This window comes from Parus major, chromosome 2, assembly GCF_001522545.3.
Source record: "Parus major isolate Abel chromosome 2, Parus_major1.1, whole genome shotgun sequence".
Lineage (NCBI taxonomy): Eukaryota > Metazoa > Chordata > Aves > Passeriformes > Paridae > Parus > Parus major.
The window spans coordinates 39463121-39474964 of NC_031769.1; the positions used below are offsets into that span (position 1 = coordinate 39463121).

General features: G+C 37.7%; 1 protein-coding gene and 1 long non-coding RNA gene across 4 annotated transcripts in view; one reads left to right on the forward strand and one right to left on the reverse strand.

Annotated features, from left to right (window-relative positions):
* Window positions 1-11300, forward strand: part of CMC1 (C-X9-C motif containing 1) — a 41967-nt gene extending 30667 nt beyond the window's left edge. For 2 of the 3 annotated variants that reach the window (XM_015617221.3, XM_019005568.2), the window contains exons 3-4: window positions 9272-9362; window positions 10646-11300. In XM_015617221.3, the coding sequence (XP_015472707.1) occupies window positions 9272-9362; window positions 10646-10760 (206 nt within the window). In that variant the 3' untranslated portion in view covers window positions 10761-11300. The remainder of the gene's footprint in view (window positions 1-9271; window positions 9363-10645) is intronic. The other variant, XR_002001301.2, reaches the window with a different exon arrangement.
* On the reverse strand, window positions 3514-9272 carry LOC117243877. Its single transcript, XR_004495827.1, has 2 exons — window positions 8192-9272; window positions 3514-4744 (listed from the first exon to the last, which is right to left on the reverse strand). It is a non-coding gene; the product is annotated as an uncharacterized LOC117243877 (long non-coding RNA).
* Window positions 11301-11844: the final 544 nt, after the last annotated feature.

The following is an 11844-nucleotide window of genomic DNA, read 5'->3' on the forward strand; positions in this document are numbered from 1 at the left end:
GATCAGGCCTATGGCACCAAAACTAACAAGTAGACATTTCTCTGTACCATCTCTGCCAAAGCTCCTGTTGCTGTTAAAGTCCAAGTTCTGTTGAAATTCTAGTGACTAAGCATATATTGCTATTCCACAGTATTTCATCATTTAGCAATAGTCAGGAAAGCACTGCCTGACATTTGAAAGTATATGTTCTGTTCTGACTCTGTGACTCTTAGGAAAACACATTTCCCAGTCAAGTTTCATGTCAGCATTTAGTGTTCTTATCAAACTGAAAACTAACTTTAGTCTTTCCAACCCTTGTCCCCAAAAAGACTTTTTGATCAGATCTCATGTGGGCAGGACATTGAATGAGCAGAGGTGACCTGTCCTTGTCCTAATGGCAGAACTAAAAACTCCTGAAAGTGAAGGAGATCACATGTGTATACTATTTTCAGAGCTCTTTTTTTAAATTCTTAATTACTTTAATCTGGCATATTTTTGTTAACACTTTTAAGTATTTGTCTGGGTTTTGTTAGTTGAACTGATTGGGTTGGCTTGAACTACTGTGTTTGGCTGTGTTCCTCAGCTTGTTTTATGTGTTTTTCTTAAACAAAACAATTATTCTCTTTCTTAAACTTTGCATTTCAGTTCCATTCTCTGTTTCTTGGTGCTTATTATAAAATTGGAAAGAAAAGGTCCAAAGATGTGCTGTGGATAAGTCTGGGTTATTTGGGACAACCAGAAGTGCTTCTCTGCTGTTGCTTGAGGTTTCTGGTTATGCCTCTTAGAAGCATCCACAGCTCTCAGTCTGAATTGTAGCAAATTTTGAACTGCAGAACACGTATAGTGAGTCTGGCAAGAGAGGTTCCCCCAGCACAAGCCTCTGCATGGCATGGGAACAGGACTTCATTGTTCATGGCTTTCATGAATGTCATTTCTGGTCATTCCTTAATGGTAGTTTCTTAAGATCCTCTTTTTTTTTTTTTTTTTTCTGCCACCAATTCTGTCTTTAATGATTGTTTGGTTTGAAAACAAGAGAAACCCTGCTAATATTTCTATAATCCAAAGATCAGCAGCTGAGCAGTGACTTCTGATTTGAATTAACTGATGTTGGAGGATCCCTACATGCCTTTCATGAGTTTTCAGTACTGCTGTGCTATTGTGGTTTTAAAAAACCCAATATATTTTTAGTCATTTTTGAAACAGAACATTTAAATAAACCATCAATTTCCTATATTGTTTTTAAAAGCCCATTGTAAGCAGTTGACCAAACCTAGATCTTTGTAATGTCAATGTATATAGGACATGAAAACTTGGGAGACTCTTGTTCCTAAGTAGGTAGGTGGCATTTACAGAACGAGGAACTGGATGTTCTGAAAAAAGCCCCAACCAACCCTCAAACATTTTTGATCTGTGTAGAGTGCCTTTGCTCCCTACTGCTCTGGCCTGTTTCGGTATCCAGCTGAGAGATGCTTTGAGGCCAATTAATTTTTACAGCAGGATTTTGAAAACCTGCTAATGAAAAAAGCACGCATGGTATGAAACAAATAACTACAATTGCAATAGTTGGGAATTTAGCAGGACTTGAGTGGCCAGGGCAGATAGATGTTGAAGGAATCCAGGCTAGCATATACTTTCCTGATTTCAGGAGGATTTTCCCCTCTTTCTTCCTCTTCTTTTGGATGCTTGTCCATTTAGACTCCATGTAAGGCATCCTAAGGGTTTTGAAGGGCATGTGAGAACTTCATGCTTCAAGGTGTAAGCCAAGCTTACAGTTGATAGGGATCAGGAAGAAACTTCACTTGTGTCACAAAGTCTACATTATGAAAAAAAAATCTTCTCATTTTTTTAAAGCAGCTGTTACAGGCTTCTGAAGATGATGATGTACAGGACATATAGGCTTTTTTATTCAGTATGTCATTTTCTCATCTCTAAATGTCCCCTAAAGCAAAGTCTTCAGATTTGTTTCTAGGATATTGATAAGATGCTTTCTTTATCCCAAGGCATTGTGTTTAGACGAACAGTGTCTAGTTTTTTTGGGGAAACATTCTTCCTCTGCAGATCACAGTTGTGCTGTTTGCCTTCCTGATGATTCTCTCCTGCTGTATGTTCACCTCAGTCATGAGATGAGGGAGGTTTCTGCATTTCATTCTGGAGTGCCAGAGATGCTATGTTCTGCTGGGGGATCTTCTGTTTGCACTCTATACTTTAAGATAAAGCTGCTTTTCTATGCTGAGAGTGCCCTGGAAAAGACTGGCCAGGAGAATGAATATCCCTTCCTTAAAATTCCTGAATTCCTGGGATTCTCTGCTCCCCAGTCCCTGTATTCTGTTCTGGTACATATTGATCACCTCTCCTAGGACAGATGCCTCTAGCTACAAAAGCTGAAATGGAGCAGATTTTGGGGGGCTGGTGATGAGCAGGAAAATGGAAAGTATATGATTTTTTTGTTATAGCAAATGAATATTTGTGGAGACAAAGTATTTGATCTGATAACAGAGGTTCACTTGAAAGAATCAAGGTTATTTTATGTCAATTTTCTCTTTGCCCTATATAAGATGCATTTAATTATTTCATGCTATCTCCTTCTATTCAAATTAATCTGTCTTATATATATTGTTGTTCAAATTAGAATAATTCTTTAATCAGCTGTGTTATGCATGCCATAGTAGGCTAGAATAGGAAAGCTACTCCTAGCATACTGACGATGCATGTATTTTATTTGTTGTTGTAATTTAAAAGTAAAATCAGAAATATTGATTTCTACTTGACTGGAGAGATGATTTAGTTTGAATATCAGACTGATCTTAATCAGGTGAGAATTAATTGAGTTGGAGGTATTAGATATTCAGTGATGTTAACTGAACCATGAGCAATCTACAGAGAAGCTTTCTTTTGTACTGTGTTGGAAATATCAAACAGCTCATACTCTACAATGTAAAACAATCTCTCCATGTTCATGCAACTACTTCCTCTGGCTCATTAAATGCACCAGTAATCTGTTCTGTGCATACTGAGTAATCTTCAAAGTAGCAAGCTAATGAATCATAATTTAATACAAAATGAAAAGCATAATAACTTCCCTTAAAAATGTTGCTGGTAATGTTTTGGATCATTTAATGTTTTTGTACACATTTTACAAATATAAGTTTTAAATTTTTTCCCTTGTTTACATTTTAAAGGGAACTGTTTCCTCCTCCTTCTACTGTCACCCTCAAATCCCCATGGTTATTTGGGCATCTTTTCTCTACTTAGTGGTATAGCCCAAGGAATGACCCAAACATCAGACAAAACTATAATTTTTATTATTTATTTATTTATTTATTTATTTGAATTTTGTGTAGAGGGAAAAATCTACCCCAGAATAAGTCTGGTCTGGATCATGATGCAAGCTGTTTTTTTTTTATTTTAAGAGTGTGATAGCAGTATCATAAGTGTTGAGAAAATATAAATGGTGAGATAACACCTCTGTAGGACTTTCTCTTAAGTAGTAAAATTGTAAAGTCTTTAAATAAACGAGAGACAGACCTGAGAGGATCAATTTATCGTGATAATGGGGAATATTTCATTTATTTTGTGTACAAGGACATCTGCAAAATAGATGCATGCTTATAATTGATAAAATTACAGTTCCAATATTATATGAAATGTACAACACTTCACAATATGAGGCAATATGAAAGTGCCAAGTATTTTTGTAATCTGAATCTGCAAAAAAATGAACTTTCAGAAATAGCCTTCACACTACAAACAGTTCATACATTGAAAATAACCAGGATGATTCCTTGGTGTTATATCAACACAGTTTCCATGCAGCTACTTGTCTGGAGATAAGTCCTTCTTTTTATTCTTCTCTTTGCACATAGGAAGACTTTGATCTTTGCAGGAAGAAATAATTAACTATCTAATATTTAAAAATATTTAAATTAAAGAGAAAAAAATCCTTTAGAAATCTGCTACAAATATAATCTGATGGTGGTTGTTTCTCTTTATTAAATTGGAAAAAAACCCCCACAACTTTCGGTTTGTTCATGAGTTTGGGGGAGGACATAACATAACATTTCATTAAGTCTTTCCATTACATACACAAAACTGAAACTTCAGCAGTCCAACACACCTGTTCCACCATTTCATTTTGAATGCTGCACAGTGAAGAGACCAGCCTAATTCTGTTTGGGTATGGGATGGTATTGTAGGGTACATAAAGAGCACATGAATCATAAATACGATGCCTTGTTTTTGTTGTCCACTGTTTGTAGTCCTGCAGACACTGAGATTAACTGTTAAATTTAACCTCATCTGGTTTAATGGTGTGGAAGAAAATCATCATCTTTATTCAGCAGAGCTGTGCCTGTGTCTTATGCCAGATCTTGGTTTGTCCCTTTGACTCAAAATCCTACAAGTTTTTTTGTTTTTGTCATACAGAGAGAATATTTCTTGAACCTATGAATATATTCTAAAGTTAAAATGGGCAGGACACTGGCTTTTTATCTTTTTTTTTTTAAATTAGGACTTGTATGTCCCAGGACATACAAGGACATACAAGTCCTGGGACTTATAGGACATCTGGTGGTGGACCCCCACCAACTTTGTTTTAGCTTTCTCACAATGCATCTGATCCTTTAAAATTAATACTTTAGTGTGTATTGCATATGCCTCTCTGACTGCTTGAATAGACAGGGAAATAATTTGTCCAGTCTTTATTCTGTGATAAGTGAACTGTTAGCCAGTTTCACTTCAGTTTCCATCTGCTTCTCATATTATCTTGCTGTAAAGTCATAAAACAGAGTTGGGGGAAAAGCAATTAGAAATACTAAAGAAAAACATTCTTCTTAGATACTGTTTTGTTCAGCAAAGATTAATGTAGACTGTAAAGATCTTTGTAAACAAAGTGTTCTTTACTGTGCCAACTTTGTAGCTAATTATCAAAGAAACCTTAATAAAAAGAGTGCTCTGTAACTTAAAGAAGTTTTTCATCAACCATCAAATATACTAAGTTGGGCACTCAACTTCTTTATACCTCCAACATACTTTGTATAATTCTGTATCTGAAGGGAATTACAGAAAGACTTTATAAATAGGATTTTTATTATAGAAATGCATATCTGTACAGCTTTGTAGATAAATTAGAACACTTCAAAAGACTCTCTTTTTTCTATTCTATGACTTTACATACGTCAGGTTCTAATTTCTTCTAGTTGTGTTATGCTTTCTCAGGTGGGTAAGTTGGGATAGGAAGACCCAGTGAAATCAGGCTTTTGGATCCAGGGCAGATCTGGAGATGCCAGGGACCAAACTCAACTTCCCTGAGCTGCTCAGGGCCGGAGATGCTCCCTGCTGATGAGTCAGTCCTTGGAAGGACTCATTCATCTCTGGCCTTAGCCAAAAAGCCCTCCTGTCTGTCCCTAAAAATGTGGACTTCCCATCACAGGCAGTTCCCCTGCACATGCCAACATGCCGTAGTGAGCAGGTGAGAACTGGCAAAACTGAATTGCTCTGTATTCAGACATGGCTGTTCAGCTTTTGTTCAGTTGACAGCAGACCTGTCTAGGCAAAGATACATTTTGGCCTCACATACCTGGTTGATTTAGAAAAGGTACTAAATTGCAGGCTTGCTTTAGCAAGTTAAAATCTAAACTGTGTCTGTAATGGCCAAAATGTAATGAGACTTAAAATTTTCCAAACTGGGGCCAAAACTCATTTTGGATTTGCCTTACAATAGAAATGCAAAGCTTTCTTCATGAGAGATAAAGAAGAAGTCCATCCTCAAATCAGTGATGAGCTGTCCAGTGAAGTCTCTCCAAGCTGTAGTCTCGAGAAGAGATCTTTGCTCCGTGTGCACCCCCTCAGACAGAGCCTGTGGGGTAACCTATGTCAGATATGATGTCATGAACCATGACTGCTGCAGGTGAAAGGGGGATCTGTAGCCAGTTTCCGTGGTAACTGGTAACCTGCAGCTCGCTGACGCAGTAGTGGATCTGTCCTTGTCTGTGCACAAAGCATTCAGTGATGGACACATATAGCTGTCCTAGAAAAGCCTTGGCAAAGGGTTGATTTGGTTGAGGGCAAGCCTTTTTCCCCTTTCTAGCAAGGCATTTTCACTTGTGTTGTGCTCTGTTCCTCTGTTTATTTGGCTTTTTCAGAAATATTTGGCATAACTTTTATTGTTTGAAACATGACTTTCTTTTGTGTTACAGTTTGCAAAGAATTTTCAGACTGGCCCAAATTTACCTCTTGTTTTGTACCTGCTTGAGGCTTTGTTTTGGTAGTTTGCTGCTTGCAGGAAGAAAAAACATACCAGCTCATGAACTTCTAAAGTCATGGAAAGCCATTTCCTGAAGTTGTAAAGATAGTATCATACACAAGATTATGAAAAGATCAATTCTGTTCTTTCTATAATCTGCAGTGTATTGGAAGAAGGTTTGTTTGGATTCTTTAGTGTTCTGATTACCCCTCATAGCTGCTAAAGTGTTAAATTACAATAGGTTTGTAATCAGATCCTATGTATGTGCTTCTTTTGTGGTCTCTTCCTGTACATCCTGAAACTTTGGTCAACAGTGCATATATTGCCTGAGTGAGGAATGAGTAAGGCTTGTTGGACATGGAGATTAATTCTTGGTTTGAGATATCTGGAACTATTAAGCACTATTTCTGACATTATTCTCCAGACCAGTAGTTGTAGCACTGTTTGTGCTGCTCAACACTGACACATTTAATTTCATGGAAGAGTCATAGAATCACAGACTGAGCTGAGTTGGAAGGGACCCATCAGGATCATCAAGCCCAGCTCCTACACAGAACACCCCAGTCACACCATGTGCCTGAGACCACTGTTGAAATGCTTCCTGAACTCAGGCAGGTTTGGTGCTGTGACCACTTCCCTGAGGAGCCTGTTCCAGTGCACAGCCACCCGCTGAATGGATATCTTTTCCTGATAGCCAACCTAAACCAGCCCTGGCTAGCAGCTTCATGCCATTTCCTTGAGTCCTGACACTGGTTAGAAGAGTGAAGAGATTGGTACTTGCCCCTCTGTGAGCAAGACAAAGCACAATTAAATATAAAAATACATTTTCCAGACTCTGGAAGGTTTCTGGTAAGTGTCTGTAACTAAACCTGTCTTGCACTCCTTACAGGACTGCCAAAGAGAAGAGATGGATAATCAAGTTTTGTGTGCTCATATAAGGATGCATAATATGCTTTAACCTTTCTTCCTCTGTGTTGTTAAGCATCAGTAATGTTAAAGCTAAACAGCTGGAAGCAGTTTTATCACTTTGCAACTGTGCCTGGCCATGTACCACAGGTGGGCCTTCTGAAGCCAGGGAATGCTGGCAATTGCAGTTCAGGCTTTTTTTGTTCACTGGGACATCACGCCTTTAACCAATCAAGACTGGTGAGCTAACAAGTGAGAGGGACCTCCTGTTGTCTTCAGTGGTTTTTTACTTCACAGCTTCCAGAAAAAATGATTACTACTACAAAAAAAAAACCAACAAACAACAACCTCAACCCAAAACCTCAGCACAGCATTTAAAGAAGTGCCTGTAGAGACTATAAATCAAACTGGCCACTAGACAGACCATAAGCTTTCAAAAGCTTTGGATGTTTTTCCCAGAAAAATACAAAGGTCATTTTTAGAAATGTACTAATAGGTATGATTTTTCTGAGATGCTGATGTGGGAACAATCAGTATAAACAGTCCAGGAAAGAACAGAAGAAATGTCAGATTCGCCTTTAAGAACAAAGAAATATTCTGATAGCTTAATAACACGTTTGCCTTGTTCTGAGCTTAAACGGCTTAGTAAACCTGAGCTGTCCAGCTGTTTCCTCAAAGCTGTGCTTGTGCATTTGGATGACTTCAAAACACATAGATCTTTGAAACTGGGCGTGGTTGTTGATAGATACCTTTGAGCACAGGTTACAGTGTCTTCCCAGATGGTAATTAAATGGTTAATTTAAACCCATTTTCTGCACACTTTCATTGGTTTTCATGTGGAGTTGCCAGTGTGTAACACTGGGTGCTGTGTTGGAGAAGGTTTTTAAGTGTTCATCAATAAATTATGTGTTTGAAGTAGGTAAGAAGTCAGTTCTTTGCAAAGTTTGGCAGTATAAGGACACTGAAATCTGTCATCAACACTTTTAACAAATACTACCTTGTCTTGTAAATTATTTTAGTGAAAGCCTAATTAATAAGAGCTGTGGACAAGCAGATTAATCTCACCTAGGGATTGCTTGCAGCTGTTGGTTCACTTTCTCAAAGTCTTGCCAGTAGTGTCCAGGATCCTAGAAGGTGGATTTTGTTCCATGGAGATCAACTACTTAATATCCATTTCAGTAGGCATCTGCTATGAGCAAAGGACAGGACAGAAGTTGTGCCTTTATAGGCACAAATCTCTGCTTTCTTGTTTATTTAAGTCTTGATGTACATACACACTGAGCATAGGTAATGTGATTTACCTGTTGTATGATGTAGTACCATTAAGTTTTGATGTTACTAGATTAGCTGTATATTGTATTTTGCTAAGTATATGCAAGAAAATTAACAATTTCTGTAAGCCTTAAATTTGCTGGATACAAAATCATTACCAGGAAGACCTTAGAGGAGGAGAAATGAAGGGGATGTGGTAGGGGGGAACATTGTTCTTGATCTGGCTCCTGGTTGATCTTGACACATGGCTTTCTCTCTCTTTTCCATTTGCTAAATGTAGCTGATTACCTCTTCAAACAGAACAATTTGCTATCTCCTGATAGAAATAACAACCAATTCTTATCTAGGGTTATTATTCAGTGAAACATCCATAAGGGGTTCTGGTAACAATGAGACATAATTTTAGTTACTCACAGATAAATCCCATGTCCTTAGCCATGACTTTGCTGTTCTGTTTTAGTATCTCACTGACTTGTTTTTAAGTCTTAAGATCCTTAAAACAGACCGGGTACTTTCACTTCATTGAGCAACTTCATTGTTCTTAAATGCCAGAGATGTAGGTGATAGTCCTGAGTAGAGCATATGAAAAGCAACCATGAGGATCATGGATTTGCTGCAAGAATAACTTCAGAAATGGTATTAGCAACAGCAGTGTGTGTGTGAACGTGCTACATGATGAGGGGAGAATCCCAGTTAAAGTGTTGTTGCTAAACAAGTGACAAAGACCTTGCAAACAGTATGAGAATGTAGGCCAACTGTGATTATATAAATAATAAATCAGATCTGGTCTGCTACCTCCTATACATAGGGCTTTCTCACCTATTGTCATTTTTCTAACTTCAATTTAATTTGTCTTGGTTTTTTTCCCCCCAGCATTTACTAAATGCTGTCAAGAAACTGGTGTTCTGATGGTGGTCAAGTGTCGGCAGGAGAACACAGCACTGAAGGACTGTCTGGTTGGCTAGTAAGTCCCTCATGAGTTTTTGCTGGGTTTTTGCGCATGCCTGTACTAATCTAGAAATGTTAACTATTCTGAAAAGGGCTGTGCAGGGTTAGAGACTTGGATGTGTTTTCTGAAAATGGTATCTTTGCTTTATTAAAACCACGCTGGTCAGGGCCCTAACTGACAAGATTGTATTTCCCATATGAATATATGGCTACAGAGACTCTCGATTCACCTGAGGACAAATTTCAGTCTAGAGGACCTACAGCCCTTTATCTGTTCTGGTACATCACAGATGTGGGGATAGGAGCACACAGTGAAGCTGCTTCATAATCTGTTAGAGACAGGATAAGTTGGTTTTCATTTTGCTTCTGTTTTTTAAGATTTAGTCTGTCTTGAAAGTGTCCTGCTGTTGCGAACAGCAGTAGCAGGAGCAATGGGAAATTGTTATATATGAGAGGTCAACTCAATGCCATGGTGGATTGAAACATCTTTTTTGGAAGTCCTAATTTACCCCCAGTGCCATTAGGCTGAAGTGTTAGGTTCTTGAATTTCCCAGGGTGCAGGCTGTGAAATTTTTGAGTTTGACTGGGAGGAAAAAGGAGGTTGGTTTGGTTTTTGGTGTGTCCTCCTCTCTAAACCAGTGATTTAGATTAAAAATAAATGCCTTTGAATTAGTGAGAGTTACTCTCAAGTATTTAGGAACTGATAAAAAAATATATGCAGCTAGGCAAGAATTTAGGCCTAACTACAGTTAGAACTTGCTGGAGTTACTCAGTTTTATTTGTCTGTTCCTTCAGCTTTTAAAAAAGATATAATTAAATAAAATGCTTCTTACAAAAAAAGGTTTATAGTGTTGAATAGTTATACTTAAAAAAAATTATGAGAGAAAGGAATTTAATGTAATGATCAACGACCTCTATATCTACTGTTAAAGACATACAGTTGAACTTATTCCCAGTAGTTACTTGGGTGAATTAAAAAAATAAGTCAACTTCAGCAGCTTCCCATGCTCATGAGGGTAACCACAAATGAATTCTGCAGCTGAACTTAAATACCAAATGTGTTTCCCTTTTTCTGCATTTCCTCTCGGTGGCTTCACTTCAGAGGCTTGAAAAGGACTGTGCTTCAAAAGAGAACAGTATCATGACAGATACCTCTTTTTATAAAGTACCTAAGTGTTAAAGGTATTTTACTGTTAAAGGCAGATGAGTGTGAAAGGAAGATCAGTTATGAGTGGTACTCATGCAATATCTGTTCAATATTCCAAGATGAAAAACAATATGTATTTCTCTGTCTTGTAGCTATTCTGATCCATCATTCTATGAAGAATGCAAAGCAGAATATTTGAAGCAAAGAGAAGAATACAGAGCAACTGGAATTAAGAAAAAAAGACAGAAGTTTACTCAAAATGTGTGATTAAAACTTAAAATGAACTTTTTTTATATGCAATTTGGATTTCACTTGATTTAAACAGACTTAAATTGTCTGTACCACTCTGTGTGGCATTTAACTGAAACATGCAAAATGAGATGAATGGAGAATAAAATAATGTCTGAAATTAAGAGTCAATTTAAAACCTTTTCATAATTAAAGATCTAGAGCATGCTACCACAGTTTGCAAGAGAGATTACAAAGGTGTGTTCCTTTATCTGGACTTGAGATTTTGTTACCAGTGTACAATTTGGAGTTTACAATTCCAGAATGTCCATTTGGAATTTAAAGCCTGTATCTAGCTACATGAGCCAGGCTACATAAAAACTCAAGGGTGAGTTAAGTTGTATCAGCTGATCACAGATGGGGTGTCCACTGAAGTTGGTCTGTTAGTCACCATCTGAAGCTGATTGTGTATGGAGATGCACTTACTAGAAGAGAATGGTGGCAAATGCAGAAGAACTACTCAAACCAATGTGAATTACCCTCTTCATTAAAATGTTGTCAGATGAGAGCCTGGTAGTACCTGTGCCTGCACTGTAACTCATTTTTAAGTCTACATTGTGACTCACTTTTAAGCCTACACTGTCAGAAGGGATGGATGCCTTGCATTTGTGCGTGGCCCAGACTGACCATTTCAACTCTAGAGGAGAAAGTAATCTCGTCCAGACCTTCCCTGAGAACAGAGAATAAGCTGCCATGCTTTGGAATGAATGAGTGACCACACTTGCAAAATTATTCCAGATAGAGGTGAGTAAACAACCAGGCATGGAAGATACAGATCACTGCTTGCAGGAACTAAGCATGTCCCTAATTTAAAAGGACCACACAAATGAGCTTTCGTGGACTGATAGTTGAAGCTGCTTAATTGTAAAATGCTTAAATATCTTCCCTAGAGATTACTAATATAAAGTTTTAGACACTGCCTTGGAGTATCCTCCAAGCATTCTGAAATAAAACTAAATTCTTTAAAAGCGAGGAAAAGCTGTACTTAAACTTGGTAACTCTAATGCCCTGATTAAAGAAGAAAAAAAGTAATTTTCTGAGTAATGAGTTGTATTTGATACTG